A 21530-nucleotide genomic window follows, 5' to 3' on the forward strand; every position below is an offset into this window, starting at 1 on the left:
AACTCGCTCTAGCCAGACTCCCAGGCAGCAGGTCCGGGCTGGGGAGACAATGGAACTGTGTTGTCACTGACAAGGAGAATCCTGCTTTACACTCTCAGACAAGGCACTGGCTGGGCAGGGTTTTCAAATGGGCATGAAGCAAATGGAAACACATGGAAGCCACAGCTCAGCCCTCTCCCCAGCTGAGCCAGTGTGAAGATCAAGTTTCAGAGTAGCAGCCGTGTTAGTCTGTATTCACAAAAAGAAAAGGAGGACTTGTGGCACCTTAGAGACTAACCAATTTATTTGAGCATAAGCTTTCGTGAGCTACATCGGATGCATTCAGATGTAGCTCACAAAAGCTTATGCTCAAATAAATTGGTTAGTCTCTAAGGTGCCACAAGTCCTCCTTTTCTTTTTGTGAAGATCAAGTTATCACAGTATTCTCCTGTCCTTCGAGCTGTGAAACACTTTCTTTTCAAGACATAGCCTCTTAGCCACCACAAATAAAATGCAATTCAGAGCAGGATAATCCAGATTCTACTCTCAGAGCAAAGCAAGGAAGCCACTGCATTCCCCCTCTGCTCTCTCATACTGCACATGCCCATTGTGTGCCATGCTGTCGAGGTTAGAACACACACCTTGCATACAGGACAAGGCCTCAGCACAGTGCCAAGCCCTGAAGAATCGAGGCCAATTAAAGGAAGGCTTTACACACCCGGAGGCTGGCATATCAGGATACCTGTCGGCCCCATCAGTCATGGATAAACTAGCTGCCTTACACTGCAGGGCATATGCTGAGTGAATCTCTCAGCACTGCAGCAGCTCAGAGGAATGCCTCCTCAACACAGGGCCAATCTCATTTGATCAGCTGGCAAGCTCTACGCCTGGGCATATGGTGCAGAGCCCTGGGCATAACCAGGCAGGAATGAGGAGAGAGACTGGACTAGGCTAAGTCTGTTCCCTTGATGCATGAGAACATTGTCCCGCTGTGAGTGGGACGTACGCATGCTGAACACCAGCAGAGCTGTGCTGTCTGTCCCACCACACGCCAGCTCAGGCCTGCGAGGAATAGGATATATTCTCTTACAACTGCCCAGGCCAACTCAGCTGGGAAACACGTTTGGCACAAGTTTTGGAACAGTGAAAGGGGAAGCAGCGTCCAGATTTGGACTCTCCCGTACTCACCCAGTGGTTGCCCTGGCTGGAAACCAGCTACCGGTCACCATCTCACAGCAGCAGCATGAGAAAACCCATCACTGATTGGGTTTCAGCCCCAATATGCCCTGGGCTGCAGCACCCCAAGACGGCAGGCTGACAAAGATGCACTTTGGTCCACCAGCGTCGCTCACCCCACCCTGCTTTTCTGCCATGAGCAGGAACAGGAACTGCAACAGCCAACGCACACGCACAGTAACCCTCTATTCAGAGACCTTATCCTAGGGGAACAGCAGCTACGCAGACACTGGGTATCAGATGAGGCAGCCCCGGAAGTGGAGCAGACCTGCACACTGCTCCTGTAATGCTGGAAGTGGAGAGCTCCTGGTGCTAACACACAGTGCCTGCCACCAGGAACTCTGGAGACCGGCACACAGAGACTAGAGCTAGCTAGAAAGCAGCACAGTATGGGAGTGTGCATAATGCACATGGCGTTCCCTTCAGTTTGTTAGAATTTACTGCTCATTAGTCAGTCTGATGTTGGGAAGGGCTCTTCAGCAGGGCAGAGTCAGCCTATGGGCCTCGCAGTATGGCAAGACTGGAAAGCACTAGACAGACCAGCAGCAGCCTCTTCTAGCGTGGTAATGCAGGTCAGGCTGCAGAGGAGAGCTGCAGCCCGGATTGTGGAGGGGAAGGAGTTCACTCCATAGAGGTGCTAGCTCAGAGATTACTGTCCAACTTGGTCCCCTTGCTTTGTGTGTTCATTTCCCCCATGCCTGTCATCTTGGTTATGCCTTGGAGCCCAGGCCAGCTCCCAGTCTTACTCCAATGTTAGCTGCTTCACACAGAGCTCAGGGAGAAAGTCAATGGCCTTGATTCGGAATCCCAGCCACAAAGCGGTAATGCCCAACCACCACTCCCCCCAGCCTTGGCAGACATGCAGCATCCACAGCTGTAACACTCCCTCCTATCGGCCCCAGGAGATCACTGTCCACATGTGTCGCAGAGTGGGCATGTCTCCCGCTTTAGAGGGATGGATGTCACTCCTGGGGGATAAAAGCAGCACAACAGACCTGCACAAGGTGTGGGAAGCCCCAGGACCCAAGACAAGCCTCATGAGGGACGAGATAGGGAGGACAGCCAAATGGGGGCTTGCCAAGGCCTGGTACAGGGAAGGGGTGTCAGCCTGTCAGAAAGAACCCATGGACAGGCCAGCTCGGAGAGTGCAGCTCTGTGCAGAAGCTTAGTAGAGACTAAAAGGAAAATACCTCAACTGAAGGGAAAAAAAATACCACACAAACGTGATCCGAGATTCAAAGCCACCTTAGCCCTTCCTTCGGGGGTCTCCTCTAACGAGTCTGGGAGCATTCTCCCAAGGAGCTCAGCCTTGCTAGCACCACATGAAGATTTGCTAACATCTTTAGGTTTTGAATGAAGGACACCTGATTCAACCATTTCCTCTAACAGACTGACACGAATGTTTGACATAAAAAGAAACCTTTGCAAGGAGGGTTTGAAAGTTTCCTTCCTTTCAAGTGAAAAGCGCCATAAGTGGAGGCCAGTGGGGTCCTGAGAGTTCTCTGGAGACCCAGCAGCTTGTATTCTCTACTTCTCTGCAGGCCTGTCTGCTCCCTGTTTTAGCCGCAGGTTTTGTATGCCGTATACAGTAACTATGTAAAGAGACCACCATAACTGATGCTCCAGAACCAACACCTGCAGAACTATAGAAGAGCCCTAATGGCAGTCAGTGGACCAAGAAACTTTGTGCACAAACCCAACTGGGGGAGGGGGCAGGAAGAAACACAGCTCTAGGATTTCCCAGTCTAAGCCTGGGCAAGGCTAATTTGTTGGTGTAGCGAAGCGTCCAATCCACACCTCACCTCCTAGCCATTGCCCTATGAGAGCCAGGAGCCTTCCTTGGGTGACAGATACCTCTGGCACAGGGTGTTGGCTCATCAGATGCAGGAATTCCAGGCTGTTTGTTCTAGGTGACGGAGGAGGTGGCCTTGAGACAGACTGTTTGCAGCGTCAGGGTCTGTTTGGACCCTGCCTCTACCAGACACATCCTCACCTCACCAGCCACACAGGAAGAAACTGCACAATGAGAACCGTTCTTGGGGAGCGAGGTCCTGCTGGCTAATGTCTGCTTCTGCTGGATCCTTCATCAAAGAGAGACATCCAGCCCTAGGGCTGATCAACAGGCGCACACGGGAGGGACGGCTTTGCTTATCCAGAGGGATAATGAAGCCACTGTGGGTTGGCAAAGAATGCTTGTTCTTGGGCCTCTGACAGCTCCAAGAAAAGGGCTGTAGATTGCTCTAGAAGTCCTGGCTGAAGTAACTGTAGCCCCCAGGGGCAGTTGACTCTTCCCGAACATACTGCTGCCTTGGGAACCGTCCTACGCTGGGCACTGCTCCTGGCATCCTGCACAGTGAATGGAGGGGGGAGGGGAAGAAAGGGAGAGTAGACATAGTCAGAACCACTCTGGAGTTTGTCAGTTATCATTGCAAAAACAAACACTGCTATCATCAGCAACAACCCTACTGCAGCTGGGCAGCACACTTACATCAAGGCAACATGCTTTCAAGTGACCTATTTACAGAACTAAGCACAAATGTCAGCACCCAGCGCTTGACAGCGCCACTCTAATGTCTGTCAAGTGTTTCCATTATAAACCAAGTTTCCTCAATTTCTTCTCAGTAAGGTTGTAGAATCCACCTTGGAGCTGGCAGCCAGCAGACAAGGGCTTAGACCAATCGCAGCTTAACACAAACCAATTACAATAGCGCCAAAGACTGGCAACCCCGGAATTTGTGCTCCTGGGAGCTAAAAGCAGCTTCCTGCTGAAACTCCACTGTTGAGGGTTTTTTCTGTAATGGGGAGAATTATTGCTCTGTCTCACTAGAGGGAGATCGGAGTTTTTCTGGCCATGTTTCATGACATTGTTCTTTGGACTAGCATTGAAGGACCCTGTGTGGTAGACAAGCATCTTTGTGGGTGTTCTCAGCTACAGAAAGGTAGATGTGTGCAGTGTAAGGAGCTGGGGTAGGGTCCTACTTGTGTTTTCTGCGAAGAACATTGCGGATTTGAGGGCTCTACAGAATGGCTAACACCACTTAAGAGGTCACTAAAAATGCCAGGAGGCGTTAGTCCTATTTCAGCACTAGAGGCTGAGGAGCTCATTCACGGTGCACATGCCACGCCTCTGCCTGGAGGTGCAATGCCCCAGTGCAAGAAGCCAGCTCACCAGGTACATATGGAACACAAGCACTTGTGAGGGATGCATGCGAGCCCACAAGCACCTACAATTGGAGGGGGACACCAACAGCCTCCTGCCACCCTGAAGTGTCCTGAGCTTGTACAAATGCAAACAAGGTCAGAACTAAGGCCAAAATTCTGGGCAGGCGGAGCCCTCAGCACCTTGCGCTGCAAAGGCTGGGCACCTCCTCAGCGCAGTGTCCTGGCTTGGGACACTGTCAAACCCTTCTGATAGAGGAGTTTGCCTGTGCCGGAATATTCCCACTGTTACAAAACCCACGGAGGGGCTGCTATTCCCCATGGTACAGAAGGGTAGCGAAGCACCTTCCTTCTGCCTGTCCCCATTCCCAGATTTTTCTGAGCATCTCTGGGACATGTGGCTGGAAAGCAGATTTTCACCATGGAGATTTCCTACTACTGAGCTCCCCTCCCTTTCTAAGGAACACTTCACTCTACCAGTTTGACTTCGTTACGAGAACCCTCTAATTTAAAGCTCAGAATCAGGGCTCCCAACCGTGGAAGAGTCTAGTACAAATGTTTGTGGTATAATGGATCAGATGTTTGCCTAGCAGCCTATGCTTCTGGAAGTAGTTCTCAGGCCAGCAATACACCAAGTAGAGCAGGTAATTTGGTGTGCATGGTTCTTAGGGGCACACTGTCCCAGGTTACAGTACACTTAGGCCATGCCTACACTACCTGCCAGATCGGCGGGTAGTGATCGATTTATCACGTCTAGTGTAGACGCGATAAATCAATCCCCAATCGCTCTGCCGTCGACTCCGGAACTCCACCATGGCGAGAGGCGGAAGCGGAGTCGACAGGGGAGTGGCAGCCGTCAATCCCGCGCCGCAAGGACACGAAGTAAGTGATTCTAAGTCGATCTAAGATACCTCGACTTCAGCTACGAGAATAGCGTAGCTGAAGTCGACATATCTGAGCTTGATCCCTCCCAGTGTAGACCAGGCCTGAGTGATACTGTCTATGATTGAATGCGCCAACGACAGACAGGGCAGCAGAAAATGCTGGAGCTGCAAACAGCTCTCCGGCTAGGCTATTTTCAGATCAAAAGCTTTATTGCTCCAGAAATGTTGCTTGGCAGAAGGAAGGCTAGACAACTTGACATGAGATGTCCATGCATATGGAACATCTGCCTGATGTTATATGGCTTATTTACCCCTTGGCAGCTGGTTGGTGTTTTTGGTTCACAACTGGCAAACAGCTCTTATATGTAGGGCCCTACTAAATTCATGGTCCATTTTGGTCAATTTCATGGTCATAGGATTTTAAATATAGTAAATATCATGATTTCAGCTATTTAAATCTGAAATTTCACTGTGTTGTAACTGTAGGGGTCCTGACCAAAAAAGGAGTTGTGGTGGGGATGTCGCAAGGTTACTGGGGGGGCGGGGGAAGAGGGTGGCCACTCTGCTACCCTTACGTTTGTCCTGCTGCTGGCACTGCCTTCAGAGCTGGGCAGCTGGAGAGCGGCAGCTGCTGGCCGGGAGTCCAGCTCTGAAGGCAGAGCCCCGCCAGCTGCAGCGCAGAAATAAGGGTGGCACGGTATGGGATTGCCACCCTTACTTCTGCACTGCTGTCTGCAGAGCTGGGCCCTCAGTCAGCAGCTGCCACTCTCTGGGCACCCAGCTCTGAAGGCAGGAGCGCAGAATGGTGGTGTGGTATGATATGGTGTTGCCACCCATACTTCTGTGCTGCTGTTGGCAGGGTGCTGCCTTCAGAGCTGGGCACCTGGGTTCCGTCCACCCAGCTCTGAAGGCAGCGCAGAAGTTAGGGTGGCAATACCATGATCCCTCCTAAAATAACCTTGCAACCCCCCTGCCACTCCCTTTTGAGTCAGGAGTCCCAAGTGGAGAAACGCTGGTCTCCCCTGTCACATCGGTATACACACAGGATAAAACACACACGAGACCAGGTTTCATGGTCTATGATGCATTTTTCATGGCCAGGAATTTGGTAGGGCCCTAATAATATGCTAGTGCGGCACCATGGATCGGCCTGTAGAGGGAGCTGTCTAAGCAAAACTGACCAGAGTGTAAACTGCAGTGTAGTCATAGCTGTGTCAGTCGTAGGATGAGAGACAAGGTGGGTGAGGTAATCTTTTATCGGATTAATTTCTGTTGGAGAGGGAGAGAGACACAGACAGAGAGGGCTTGGCTACACTTACATTACATAGCGCTCTAACTTGCTGGCTCCGGGGGGGGGGAAGAGGGGGGTGAAAAATCCCCCGAGCGCAGCGAGTCAGAGTGCTTTAAAACGCTAGTGCGAGCCATGCTCCCAGCTAATCCCCCCCCCCCGCCATGGAGGTGGATACCAGGAGCGCTGGGTGAGCTCTCTCCCATCTCACGCGTGACCACGCTCACACTTCAGTGCTTTGAAATTTCCAGTGTAGCCATGCCCAGAGACACAAGCCTTCAAGCCACACCACTCTCCCTTGAATGGCCCCTTACAGTAGGTGCTAACTACTGATGCTAAACAATCTGTTCCACCTTGCATTTAGCTGTGACCCTGGGAGTACCTTTTCCAGACCTGAAGAGCAGCTCTGGGTGGCTCAAAAACCTCTCTCACCAACAGAAATTAGTCCCGTAAAAGAAGAAAAGGAGTACTTGTGGCACCTTAGAGACTAACCAATTTATTTGAGCATAAGCTTTCGTGAGCTACAGCTCACTTCATCGGATGCATCGATGCAATCCGATGAAGTGAGCTGTAGCTCACGAAAGCTTATGCTCAAATAAATTGGTTAGTCTCTAAGGTGCCACAAGTCCTCCTTTTCTTTTTGCGGATACAGACTAACACGGCTGTTACTCTGAAACCTCCCATAAAAGAGATTACCTCCCTCACCATGTCTCTGTGTAAACAGACACTAGTGGATCTCGGTCATAAAAGGAGGTGCACAAATTTTCAAAGTGCATCATTTTGATTGAGAGTCATACTGAAATAGTGCTCCCAATTCAATGGCATGAAACGGAACGATACACTTTAACTACTGCCATTGTAAATGCATTTAAACCAAAGGTCACTTACTGATTCTTGTGTTTGAAGCCGCTGATGTGAGCTTGGTACTGCTCTATGGAATTCAGTACTACATTACAAGTGTTGCAGGGGTACCCCTTCCCAGCTGAAACAGACATCAATGTTAACAAACAGCTATCCAATCACTTGGTGCCTGAGGTAGAAATAAGCAAGATAAATCAACCAACTGGACACACCAGTGAAACAGTTGCTAAACAGAAATAAATGGCATGTAAAATCCAGCATTTTGACTGGCTGAGGAGATAGCAAGCTCTCTATCTGCCCCCACCAATGGATTCTTAACAGAGGCCACAGCCATTTGGGGAACAGTGTGCCAAGCCAAAAACAACGTCTCCAATCAGAGTGCAGGTTTCTTCATTACAAAATGCACTGTAATGTTTCTGAGGTAGTTCACGCTCTTTCAGTGGCCTGGGGTAGGGTTTGAGAGTTTTCAGTCCAAAAATCTGACACAGCAATGCCTCTGCATCTCCACTTCCCTCTTGATCTGTACATCTCAGTTTCAGACAGCGAACTTTCAGAGAGGGAATTTTTCAACTTGAAGTACAAGGGAAACAGCACCACACAAGATTATATACACAACGTCAAATTTTAAGATACAGCATGAGATTTGTATGCCATCCCTCAGTCACACATTAAGCTCTGTCCTGAAGCATCTGATATGTTTGAATGATACACAAACTGCAGAACTCTTTCCTGTTGGTTGCTGTCCCCGATACATCAGTGCTCTTGGGTACGATGTCAACCTCCAGCTGGAGTGAGATTTCTGGAACTTCTACTGGAGGTCAGAGATGCTGAGCAGAAGGAAGTGGGATCAGGAGTGGAAAACATGCCACAGTGTAGGAGGCTAGTTCAGAGGACAACTACACAGAATTTTTTCTAAGATGAGAATTGCTGTGTACATTCCCAGCTCAGACCCTCAGGCTGCAAGCTCCTTGGGGCAGGGGCTCAGTCTGTTTGCTAACATGCCATACACAAAAATACTAAAAACAGGCATCTTAAGAAACAACTAAGAGGCCAAGAACACACACTTCAGACAACATAATTAAGGGGGAAAAAAAACAGCAGTACAACGACTAACAGCGCGAAGGGCAATGCAGCAAACACTCCTTACAATGCTGATGTATTGTCAAGATTTTGGACTGTTAGGCCATTTAACTTTGAGAACAGTGATCTAGAGTCAGATTTTAAGAGCCAGAAGGGACTTATGACCACCTAGTCTGCATTCCTGCATAACCCAGGCCAGAAAATTTCAGTCCACCACACTTCCTTATGGGAAGACACTCAAGTTAAAGCGATTTAAACTGCATCCCTGCCACCCTATGCTGGTTGTGTTTAAAAGGAGCTTTTTAAATTGTGAGGTACCTAAAGTTACTTATAAAAAAGAGAAGATTTTAGATGTGCCTGCTGGCTAATCAAGATAGGTACAGCCCCAAGATAGGCAGTCCAGGGAGATAACCGGAAGGACCATGCTAGAGAAGATGCCAGAGCCTCCAGGAAAGCACAGATTTCACTTGGACCCCAGGTTTCATGGAGGGGAGTGTGGGTGTATGACATCTGAAAGAGCTAGATAGCAACTGTACAAAGATCTGACAGCTGAAGGAGTTGGACAAAAATAGACAAGAAAGTAGTTCAGACCAATGCTCTTTGTGCTGCATATCAGAGTGGCTCCTGATTGCAGTCCAGACTCTGAAATCTTGTTTGTGATAGGTTAAATGTAACACGAGATGTGACAGGCATTCAGGTGCCTCAAACATCCCATGGAAGAGTACAGTTACTCTAGCAACAGTACAGTCTCTCTACTACAAAGATCCCAGGGGTCACAGCATCCACCTGCACCTGAGAGGGTCAGAATTTAAATGACTTAGTGTTGTCTTTGAGTCACAGCAGAAGACTGACACTAAACCAGGGCTCTACTGATTAGGGAAGGAGCAGATTTTTAGACCATCAGATCACTCCATTGCCTGACCATTTCTAGTCTAATGCTGGATATTATGTGCCATTGGCATCTTCAGTTTTACTGCTCAAGGGGCAGGGAAGACTGCTTAGTATCATTGATACCCATTACATGTTAGTGCCATCAGTGCCTGAAAGGTGACATGCAAAGAGTTAAAATCTGGGCTTGTGCCCTTTTACGTCTCTTTAGACTAGCGAAAGAGGGCCCGAAAGGGAGGTCTATTGAAAAGGATTTCCTTCTGGCTGTTATTTTTTATTTTCAGAATATCAGGAATGTAAAGTCTGGTTTCTCTGGTGTGAGGAGGTGCAGTGGGAGGTACAGAGGAGTTTATTGTGAGCTTTTAAAAACCTTCACTCCATCTTAACAGAGACTCTATACACAACACTGTTTATAAACAGCAGTTACCAAAAGAGAACAATTTTAAACAGTCCACAAATCCCTCTCAATAGCTCAGCTTTCCCTCCAGTATGTGCTGGGATACAGCAAGCACACGACCTCATCAGATAGGACTGGAAAGACTACTGTCAAAACAGGCAGAACCCCTCGCAGTCCCTATGTATGCATCATAGAGCAGTAAGATTGGTGCAAGCTCAGCATTTTCTCCCATGGCAGGGCACCCTGAAAGGTACCTTTGGCGCACTGATTGCCACCTCTGTAGCTCCAGTTCGGGAGCAATCCACTTGCTAGAAATTCAACTTGCTCCTAAGATCCCTCGGAATCTTTATGTCTTGAAACTTTACATCTAGACAGACAATATAATTACCAACAGCTAAGGTAATACCCCAAGCAATAACAGGGATTTATAATGGAAACACTAACCAATCCTACCTTAAAAAAAAACAAAAATTGTGCAATTTGTTGTAAGTCGTACTCTGTTCCCTTCAAAAGGCTGTCAATCCCAAAGCTTTCACACCTCCACTGCAGCCGTGAGACCCTCCCACCCCATCCGTCAGCTACTTTGGTAAGCTTGGCTGCCCAGGACTCACCCATGGAGGAGGATGCAGGCGTGTCAGAGGTACGACCATAGTGTGCCATCAGCTTGAGTTTGGTCTCTTGCTTTCTGTGTTTCTTCCCTACATAATGCTGTTTTGCCATGAGCGGATTGTTGAAAGTAGCATGGCACAGGCTGCAGAACTTGTCGGGGTCAGAAGTGTTCTGGTTCTCCTCGTTGGAAGATACAGCAGAGGGAGGGAGGTCAGCCGGGCATTTCTGTGGAGGCATTGTTACTGTAAAACGAAACAGAACACCAGTTACCAATATTCAGAGATGTACAAACTAAGCAGCCAGAGTCAGTCTTTGGAATTTTCAGTTTGTTTCTACAGAGAAGGGCTTTTGACACAAGATTTGCTGGAGGCTTTTCATTTGGATCTGTACACATCTCTTCCTTTCATATCCCATAAACAAATATCAAATGGTAAGACAAGTCAGAGTTTCCAAGTTAAATCAGAACTGCAGATCCTCCTTGGCCATATCTTAGAGCACAGCAGGCCAACAGTGACATATTTAAAAAAAACTGGAAACAAATCACCTCCCACCCACAAGGATGTCACTCACTCCCAGCAAATGGAAAAAGGGGAAGAAAAGATACAGAACAGAGCAAAACCCTCCCATAATGTTGTCACAGAGCGTGTGGGAGTCTGGGGCCTGCACCCCTCTTCCTGGGATTCACGGTGACTCTCAGCCAGCCAGTAAAATGGAAGGTTTATTGGACAATAGGAACACAGTCTAAAACAGAGCTTGTGGGTACAACCAGGACCCCTCAGTCAAGTCCTTCTGGGGGCCAGGGAGCTTAGACCCCAGCCCTGGGGTTCCCTGCGTTCCACCACCCAGCACCAAACTGAAACCGAAACCCCCCGCAGCAGGCTCTCTCCTGCAGCCTTTGTCCAGTTTCCTGGGCAGAGGTGTTACCTCCCCCTCCCCCTCCCGGCTCAGGTTACAGGCTCTCAGGTCTCCCATCCCCAGTGGAACTCCCCTGCCACATTCCAAGGTCAAACACTCCCCCCTCCCTGCTGCGTCACAACTGTACTTTCAGAGTAATTTTCTTTCAATGGTATGATATTTAAACTGTGTGTGGAGGACCTGATCCTGCACCATTAGTCAATAGTAGCCTTGCCAACAACTTCATTGGAACAGGACTGAGCCTGATTAAGTTAATTGACAAATGCACACAGTTCTATTGCTGTATGATGAAGACACTTGCAACATACTCTTATGCCACAGTGATAGGCACCTTCAAACTATCTGAGCACGCTCCCGCAGTGAGCAAGTGACATGGTCTCCTCATGAGCACCTCTTTTTATAAAGTCTCCTTATCTGACCCAACACAGAGGCTCCAAAGGGTAAGAATGCCAGACGGGATGCAGAAGTCTACTCTCTCTGCATGCACTGTACATGGAGAACTAGGCACTCCAGTCACTCCAAATTATAATTACTTTTCTTAAAGCAAGCTTCAGGGCAATGCAAGTCTACAAAACAGACTACCAAAAGGGGAAACAGAGTTGTTCGCATGTGTTTCACCAGGCTGCCACATGCTTCTGATTTCTAACAGCACTCATCTCACTGGGAAAGCATTAGCACCCTTATGCCAATGGGTCCAGAGCTGTAACAAGGTACTCAGCCACTCTAATCTAGAAATCATGATGTGACGTGAGTAGGAAGATTACCTACTTGTGCTGCTCCCTCACAGGGCACCCGTACAAGTACTGCAGACAGCCATACCTTCCATTTTGGGGGACTGCTGCTTCAGCTTCAGGTTCTTGGCATGAGTCTTGCCTAAGTAGTGAGACATGGCCACAACGGGAGAGGAAAAGGTCATGTTACAGATGGGGCAGCATTTGTTCCGGTCTTCTCCATTGCTGCTCTCCTATTCACGAGAAGGAACATTGATGTTTGAGAATCTGAAGCAACCAGACATATTCAGCTGTCAAGGCCGAGGAATTTGGTACAGCTTCATTCCTTGCTTTGAAGAACCGTGTTCTCATTTCTGACTAGTCTCACTTTCATCAGGTAGCGGCACATTTTGGCGGGCTATTATGACCCAGAGGAGTTGAGGACAAAGTAGGTGGCTGAATTGGTGTAGGTTCCCAGACGATTCGCTACAAGATATGGACCACGCAATACAAAGCATTGCAGCCAACTCTGTCAGCTATAATTCAAAGCTACCTGACTAGGTTAACAGTGTCTATTTTATTCTGAACCTACCACCACACACACAGATCCTCCTTTTATACTCATCCCTGCACTGTATGTTCTATGTGGGCATATGCAAGAGGCTGGACTGGAGAAGATTTGGAATTAAAGCTGAAGCAGTGATAAAACTTGAATCTGTTACTCAAACTGCATAATCATCCTGCAGGCAGATGGCTGGAAATGCCTTAAAGGTACCACAACCACCAGCAAGGGGAACTTTGAGTAACAAGAGATCATCCAAAAAAGTAAACTCCAGCAATATAATTAATTCCACAGGACATGCTCACTGACAGTAAGTTACATGGTAATTACATTTGTGACTGCTCTTAATCACCTTTCACCCTCACCTGTCCTTCCAAATGTTGCTTCATAGCAGTACTTCTATGGGGGGGGGGGGAGAGAGGAAGAGGAGGGGTGTCACTTTTATTTAGATTGCAGGTGTTGCCACACACTGGCTAAGAGGTGTGCTCACTGCAGCAATGTGTAGCAACTCGAGGGCTCAGCTGTCCTCACTAAGGGCTGGTCTACGCTACCGTGCGGGGTTGATCTAAGACACGGAACGTCAGCTACGTGAATAGCGTAGGTGAAGTCGACGTACTCAGACCTACTTACCGCGGCGTCTTCACTGCGGTAAGTCAACAGCTGATGCTCTCCCATCAACTCCGCTTGCGCTCCTCCTTCTGGTGGAGTACTGGAGTCAAGGGGAGAGTGCTCAGTGGTCGATTTATTGAGTCGAGACTAGACATGATAAATCGATCCCCACTGGATTGATCGCTGCTCACCGACCAAGCAGGTAGCGTAGACAAGCCCTAAGTTACCCAATTCCAACAATCCTCTCTCTGATGTATTATTCCATATTCCACTGCACCGGTCATGGAATGTGCCCGCTAAGTCCCTGTCAACGAAGCACTCCTCAGTGCTTACAGGATGCTAGTCCTCTTCTAGAGCCCTGAGGCCCTGTAGTTTTCTACATCACCTGCTTGGTCTCCAGCTTTATCTTCTTCCCCTGACTGAGCTCCTCCTCGCCGTGAATCGACATGTACCGCCGCACTTTGTTTGCATGCTTTTTGCTCTAGCAGGGAGTGAGGAAGAAAATCGGGTTAATGGTCAACAAATATTCTATTTAATTACATCCAAAATAAGAAACCCAGCAACATCTTGCTGCCTGCAGTACCTGGTAATGAGCAAGCTTCTGGGACTCTGAGATGAGCACTGCGCTGCACACTTTACACTGAGCGTCTGTGAAAATGTGGCTGTTCTCTCTGATCATACGATCAACTGTGAAGAACAAGACGTGGAAACGCGTTGCAGTTTACTTTCAAACAAGGTAGCTCCTAGTAAGGGTCTCTGGACCCTGAAACAACACTGGGCCACGGCGACCGTCTTCAAATAGCTCTCACGTGAATGGAGTTAGGGGGCCTCGAGTCTTGGATTTCAAATCTTTAGGAGTAAATAATAAGCCTCAGCACATCCAAACCCGCATCTCCCGGGCTGGAAAAGCGGAGTAACCCCCCGCCGGGGCCAGTCGGGGCGCGGGCGCTCACGAATCGAGGAGGAGAGGCCGCCCCGATTGCCCTGCCCGCTCCCGGGAGGAGCGGAGACCCCGGGCCCGTCCACACGGGCCACGCTCAAGCCACTGGCGGGCGGGCGGCCGCGGGTCCGGGGACAGCCCCTTGGCGGGCGCGGCGGGGCCCGGGCACCGCCCCGCTGCTGCCCCCCCCGGCTCTGGGAGAGGCCTGGGAGCTCCCGCGGGGCCCGGACCCACCTGCCTCCTTCCCCACCGGCAAGGCCGCGGCGTCCCCGTTGCTACCCGCCCCGTCCGCCATCTTCTACTGGCGCCCGGGCCGGCCCCGCCCCCAGCCCGGAGCTATCGCGAGAGCTCCTTCCTCGCGGGGAGGGGGCCGCTGTTCTCGCGAGCTCCGCTCTGCTCTTTGGCGCCGGCGGCGGGCACGTGACCCAGGAGGCAGGCTGGGGCCTCCATGATGGTGGCGGGCAGAGGCGGCCCGGGCGGGGTTGCTATGGCGACGGGGCGGCCTGTCGGAGGGCCCAGCTCGAGCCTGCGGAGGGCGACGGTGTCCGCTGGCCCCAGCAGGGAGCCGAGGCTCAGCCCGGCCGCCAGGCCCCGGCCCACGGTACCCAGGCCCGTGTGCCCAACCCATCCCGCAGGCCTGGGCCTGGCCCGCCGGCACCCCGGAGCTGGGCTGCGGGACCAGCCCTGTGCTCTGCTTGGCTGGAACCGCGCGGGGCGGGAATCCCGCCGCCCAGGGCCAATGACCCCCACCCCCAGGGCTGGCATCCTCCAGCGTTCGCAGGTCGCCCGTCGGCCCCCAAATCACCCCCGGGCTTCAAAACGGAATGTAAGGGCCCGGATGCCTTGCAGGGGGGCCTTTATGTGGGTCCTGAACCTCTCGCCCGCATCCACTTCTCTCTGCAAGCAGGAGGGACTGAAGATTACCTGGACAGAGCTGGGAGTCACTGGCAGCCGTGCCTCCAGGAGCTGGAGCTTTGAGACAGATGTCAAATATCACAGGACTTGTGATAAAACTCTGAAAGTTGGCAACACTGAAATTCCCCAGCACAAGGGGTAATGTCAAATAAAACTCACACAGAATCCTCAAGAGAGAATCGGTCACCCAGCGGGAAAGGCTATAACGCAAAGAAAGAGAAGGCAAGAGAAAGGCTATGATACAAACTTCCATAAACTAAAGAAAAAGTTACTTATACCACAGCAACCTAGGGGAGATGAGGCTTGTGTAGATCGTGCAGCCCTTTATATGACTGTCCCTCTTTTTCTAATCTGCTTTGATCAACAGTGGAAAAGTTAACTGTTGACATTTAGAGCATCATTAGGCTTCAGAGTTAACACTCCATTGGGATTAGGAGTTGTAATTCACACCTCAGAGCTATTACTTCAGGCTGGCTGTAGCCTCAGGCAGACCTTACTGCATTAGTTTTTGTTTGGGTCACATTTTGAAAATTAGCTTTACTACCAGACAGTCTACTGCCTTTTTTCTAAATTAAAATTTGGATTGTGGTCTGTAGGAATCATCCAGCAGGAGAAAGTGATGATCTACCATACGCCAGCCCACAGTAGACTCCAGTTCCTTCTGCTGTACCAGGAATTAATTTAAATCCACAAAAAGAAAGAACATTCAGCAATCCAAGATGGTAAAATCTGGACAGAACTCTTCCAAGACCCATACAAAGGACCTCATCCAGAAAAATTCACTCTAACAAAAACATTTGTATGACCAAAATATACGAAGGAGGAGATGCCATTAAAATCTGTCAGACCCCACAGACTCTCCCACTACAATATAAACACAAAACTCTAGAGGAAGAAATCTTGAGGCCTGGATAATATTTCATGTATGTTTAGTTGTTTTGCAAAGCTTTAGTTTTAAACTCTTGTGCCTAGTGGAACATAAGGGAACCTATTTCTCTCACTGTTGTCTGTCCAGAGCAAGATGTTTGACTCCATCGTAAGTTGTCTCCATGATGGTTGCATCTGTTGATTGTACTGAGATAGGTTAGTCTTTGTCCTCCACGTGTTCTCCCTGCAAGTGATATCCAATCTAACATGTACCTTGTGCTTCTGTGCAGTTTGAACATTCACAATGCCACAACAGTTCAAGAATTGTAATATCACTTGTTTAGATACTAGAATAACCTTTTTAGAATCCCTTCTCTTGTACACCTCCTCAGCTTCTCTTGCTTTATTTTCCATCCAGTGCAGTGGTTCCCAAACTGGGGTTCGAGAACCCCTGGGGGTTCACGAAATGTTACAGGGGGTTCTCGGGAAAAAATTCCCTAATGGAGGACAGAGCTCTCCATTGGGACCCTGGGCAGCATGTGGCCCGGAGCCTGGGGGACTTCCAAGAGCTAAGCAGATCAAAGCAAGCATATCTATCACACTGAGGAGATTTAAACTTCAAGACTCCTTATATGAAATAGAAAGAAGGTGGATATTTTTTGCTGTTTTTAAAATTAAATAGGCAGCTAGTATTGTTTTTAAATTATTATGAAGAACAAGTTTAAGCTTTGTTGTAACGTGCGCTGTTTGCCTGGACTGCTCAAGACCTGAATGCTTGTGTAGGAGGAACTCTTGAGTTGGCTTCTTACATCCCTTCCTGCTGTTTCACATCTGATACTCCCTGATGAAACATAGAAGCCAGAGGCGCCAGTACCAGGGGGCAACGAGGGTCACATGTTGCCCCCGCGTCGGCATGCCCCACCGTGGGTCCCTCCCCTTTTTTTACGGCAGCCCCGATGGCCCCCCCCCACTTTTCTGGAGGTGCCCCCCCAGGCCCCAGGGTGCGCAGGGGCTTTGCCCCCGCACCCTTTTTTTCTACTGGTGCCACTGATAGGAGCCTTGTCTTATAACAGGCTTAATCAAAAGTGAGGTCTTGGAAGAATGTTGCTGTTTTCGTAATGTAATACAAATACTGTAATGATAAATAATAATAAATAGCGTGTAATAAGCATCTCATAAAAACAGATTTTATTTTTCCAAGATCACTGCTTTTATAATTTATGCTGAGGTAAGGGAGAAAATCCCTGGAAATATTCATTTTTAGGAAGGGGTTCACAAGACTTCACATTTGAGTGAAAGGGGTTCGCGGCTTGTTAAAGTTTGGGAACCACTGATCTAGTGCCACAGGAGAACAGAAACAGAAGGAAAACAGCATCAAAGGTTGCAGGATCTTAACGATATGCCACTCTTCAATGCCCCAGAGAACTTCAGCTTTGAGAAACCTTCACAGTGGACAGCCTGGAAGCAGGATTTTGCAAGATTTCAACTGGCAAACAAGCTTTACAAAGACACCTGAGATATACAGGTATCATCCTTAATTTATGCTATGGGGAAGCAGGCAGAGGATATCTTTAAATTCTTTGACTTTTCTGAAGACAGTCACAAAGAGGACTATGAAAGGGCTCTGGCTATGTTTGATGCCTACTTTATACCCTAGAGAAATGTGGTTTATGAAAGGAGCATGTTTTCAGCAGAGAATCCAAGAATGAGGGGAAAATGTTGAATGTTTTATAAGAGCTTTGCCTACATTGGCTGAAAACTATGATTTTGGAAGTTGTGAAACACAAAAATCTTTCACAGCAGCTACAATTGAAGACAGCCTTCAGTCTAGCTACACGGATAAAGACAGCTTCAGCTGTGCTATTGTCATGCTTTAATGCAGACACTACCTATGCCATTGGGAGGGGTACTCCCATCAGTGTAGGTAATCCATCTCCCTGAGAGGCAGTAACTGTCTACAGTTGGGGTTAGGTCAGCTTAACTACATTGCTCAGGCTGTGGACTTTTCACAGCCCTAAGTGACGTAACTAAGCCCACCTAATTTTTTAGTGTAGACCAGGCCTAGCTTAGAAGCAGTTATTAGAGGCAGCATGAGTGCTAGAAGTCATTGTCATAAAACCCCGAGGCAAGGTGTAACATTATTGACATGAACTGGGACCACATAGATCATTGGTGCAACCAAGGTCCTATAGTGGCACTAAATCTTGTATAAAGGGAGTCAAATAAGGTGTCTAAGACAAGGTTATGGTTTGCTGGTTACGATTATGCTGTCTGTGTGCATGTATCATTTTTGTATTTAAAGTTATAAGTATTGGCTCTATACTGTCTGTTTTCAAACTTGTGCTATGCTTCTGGGTGACACCCCAGACAATTTGGTGTCAGCACTGCCTAGCCTGCTTGATGGCCCATTAAGGACCATCAGCTATACAACTGACCCATTGAGAGAAGGCAGACACGCCTTGCAACTCAGCAAGGTATGCAGGGACATGCCTATGGACAGAACTCTAAGGTTCTTTCATGCCATGTGCTGGAATGCTTGTCTTCGGAACAAAGAAGGAAAGACCACACAGCAAGAGACTATTAAAGGCTGCTGCGGCTTCTCCATCTTGTCTTCAATCCTGCTTCTTGCCTCTGGAGGGACTTTGCTACAAACTGAAGCTCTGAACAAAGAACTGAGTGACCCATCCCAGCTGTGGATGTTCTCCAGAGACTTGATTTGAACCTGCAGTTTATTCCATCTCTGATACAAGCCTGAACCAAGAACTTTGCCATCCCTGTATGTAATTGATTCCATGTAACCAATTCTAGCTCTCATCTGTCTCTTTTTCCTTTTAAAAATGAACCTTTAGATTTTAGATTCTAAAGGATTGGCAACAGCATGATTGGTGGGTAAGATCTAACTTGTACATTGACCTGGGTCTGGGGCTTGGTCCTTTGGGATCTAGAGAACCTTTTTTCTTTTACTGGGGTATTAGTTTTCATAACCATTCGTCCCCATAACGAGTGGCACTGGTGGTGATACTGGGAAACTGGAGTGTCTAAGGGAATTGCTTGTGTGACTTGTGGTTAGCCAGTGGGTGGAGACCGAAGTCCTCTCTGTCTCTCTGGTTGGGTTTGCCTTGGTATGCAAAGGAACCCCAGCCTTGGGCTATAACTGCCCTGCTTGAAGCAATTCGTCCTGAATTGGCACTCTACGTTGGGTCCCACAAAGCCAGCCTCGTTACAGTAGCATTAACAGAACACCAAACAGAAAACAAAAAGTAGAATGTCATTTTAAATTGCTCAGACTTTCATACGTGGAAGTTATACAGTTTTGCTAATCATTGTCCTATACCTAGTTGGGTACTTTGGGAAGTGCTTGGTTCTGATTGTCCTGATAGTTTATTGATTGCTGGGTAAATGTTTTATTTGCCCTCAAAAGTCTTTTTTTTTTTTTTTTAAATGGGTAAGTAAAAATCTAACCCCATTGTGCCACTTTGGCACAGGAAAAAAGTGAGAAAGCACATAGATCTTCCTAGCTGATTCCCTTACTGTCATTTATAAGGCTTTACATCACTCTGGCAATGTGGAGGCCTTAAAACTTTTATAGGTTTTTATGGTCCTGGGGGAATTAATTGACTGAGAATGGGAACAGTTAACTAATAATAGAATAATTAACAATGTTACTATGCAGACAGGTTGCTACATTTCTGCTTCAGAGAATGAGATCAATTAACCATCAACAGCAACATTAACAAAATGTGTTTGGTTTTTTTTACAAATGCTGTTTTCTTTAACTTAAAAACAAACAATTTTCAGTCACATGATACCAATATTTAATTAACTGTTTTTTCAGTTTTCAAGAAGTTACAGTTTACTAGGCAGGAAGGCTGCTACACTTCTGCCTCAGGAACAGAGCCTTCCTCCTGCATAACAAAAAGACCTACCCTCCTCCACTCCCTTCCAACCGCAGGATCAAGAGAGAGGGACAGAGGCTGTGTCTACATTGCCACTTTCAGCACTAAAACTTTAGTTGTTCCGGGGTGTGAAAAAACACCACCCGAGCGACAAAAGTTTGAGCGTTAAAAAGCGCCAGTATAGCGCACTCCCGGTGATAAAGCTACCACCGCTTGTTTGGGGTGGGTTTTTTTATCGCCAGGAGAGCTCTCCCCATGTGATAAAGTGTGTCTACACTGCCCACGTCACAGGGCTGCTGTGGCCGTGCTGTAACGTGGGCAGTGTAGACATACCCAGAGTCTCTCTCGCTTGTTGGTCAGCCGCGCCCCCCTGACGGTGATCAACGTCTCCCCCACAAGCACGCACATTGAGCCCCCCTCCCCCGGCAATGATTTGCGTCTCTGAAGCTGCTCCAAGCACGCTGGAACAGACACACTGCCTGGGCTGCCGGGGAAGAGACGCGTGGCCCCCTGCAGATTTCTTTTGCGTTTTTCTGTGCGGGGGGCACAGAAATATTCGGGCCATATGAATTCTGTGCCTCCACGTGGGCGCAGAATTCTGTCAGGAGTAAAATAGGCATACATGGTGAGGCATACCAACAGCCAGACGGAGACAGTTACTTCATATGCTACCCTTTGGTGAACTTTTATGTAGATATCTGACCCAGTGGATCCCTGTAAACCCCCAGGCACCCCTCTGTGCCCCCTGCCAATTGGCACTAAGGGATCTCTGGGTCACACAACTCATTAACAACACTACTTGACAATGTAATTCAACTTACTGTACTAGACGGGAGTAGTCTGGGGCCAACTATAATGGCAGGTTATACCAACTGGGGTAAAACCCACCAGAAATTCAGAACCTGGCATTCTGCAAATGAGTCCTGTTTATATGCAGGAACTTACCCAGCAATGCCTGCAAAACAGAACTTGGGCAGTTTTCTCTGTTAATTATTGTACAACAAAAAGCCATTCACTTTCTAGAATCATCTCAATTAAAGCAACACACTCTATCTGTTATAAAGCACTAGCTGCACTCCCAGCCCTCAGTAATATGGACTGCAAGAGCCAGACAAACTAGTTTACTCAGAACCAAATTAATCTCTCTTTGTATGGACGCGTTAAGAGACTGGAGGTGTTCCGTGTGCAGTTCTCATCACTCCATCTCAAAAAAGATATATTGGCATTGGAGAAAGTACAGAGAAGGGCAACAAAAATGAGCAGGGGTCTGGAATAGCATCCATACAAGGAAAGTTTGAAAACACTGGGACTGTTCAATATGTAAAAAAAGAGATGACTAAGGGGGGATATGATGACAGAGGTCTACAATATCATGGCTGGTGTGGAGAAAGTGACTAGGGAAGTGTTATTTACCTCTTCACATAACACAAAAACCAGGGATCATCCTAGGATATTAAGAGGCAGCAGGTTTAAAACAAACCTAAGGAAGCATTTCTTCACCCAACGCACAGTGAACCTGTGGAACTCCTTGCCACAGGATGTTGTGACGGCCAAAAGTATAACTGGGTTCAAAAAAGAACCAGACAAGTTCCTGGAGGACAGCGCCACCAATGGTGCTAGCCCCGATGGTCAGGGAAGCAGCCCCCTGCTCTGGGTGTCCCAAGCCTCGGGCGGCCAGAAGCTGGGACTGGACGACCAGGGATGGATCACTCGATAAATTGCCCTGTCCTGCTCA

The 21530-nt window shown here is 48.3% G+C and overlaps 1 protein-coding gene across 2 annotated transcripts; it reads right to left on the minus strand.

The window, feature by feature from the left end:
• Positions 1 to 390: 390 nt before the first annotated feature.
• ZNF346 (zinc finger protein 346) lies at positions 391 to 14469 on the minus strand. Of its 2 annotated transcripts, XM_074960174.1 has the most exons (7): positions 14352 to 14469; positions 13761 to 13864; positions 13563 to 13658; positions 12116 to 12260; positions 10384 to 10623; positions 7435 to 7528; positions 391 to 3561 (listed from the first exon to the last, which is right to left on the minus strand). In XM_074960174.1, the coding sequence occupies exons 1-7, from the start codon at positions 14410 to 14412 to the stop codon at positions 3456 to 3458; spliced, it is 846 nt and encodes a 281-aa protein (XP_074816275.1). In that variant the 5' UTR covers positions 14413 to 14469; the 3' UTR covers positions 391 to 3455. The 2 variants fall into 2 exon arrangements, with proteins under 2 accessions (XP_074816275.1, XP_074816276.1); XM_074960175.1 differs by lacking the exon at positions 7435 to 7528.
• Positions 14470 to 21530: the final 7061 nt, after the last annotated feature.

The sequence above is a fragment of the Natator depressus genome, chromosome 8 (genome assembly GCF_965152275.1).
Source record: "Natator depressus isolate rNatDep1 chromosome 8, rNatDep2.hap1, whole genome shotgun sequence".
Classification (NCBI taxonomy): Eukaryota; Metazoa; Chordata; order Testudines; family Cheloniidae; genus Natator; species Natator depressus.

What these genes read in the sequence shown, in the direction of transcription:
- ZNF346 (XM_074960174.1), bottom strand. Translation starts at nt 14,412, where the DNA reads ATGGCGGACGGGGCGGGTAGCAACGGGGACGCCGCGGCCTTGCCGGTG. An exon ending in GCCGGTGGGGAAGGAGGCAG is followed by an intron (nt 13,865 to 14,351) that starts GTGGGTCCGGGC and finishes TGTTCTTCACAG; the next exon opens with TTGATCGTATGATCAGAGAG. An exon ending in GGCTTCAAACACAAGAATCA is followed by an intron (nt 3,562 to 7,434) that starts GTAAGTGACCTT and finishes TTCACTGTGCAG; the next exon opens with GATGCCAGGAGCAGTGCCCA.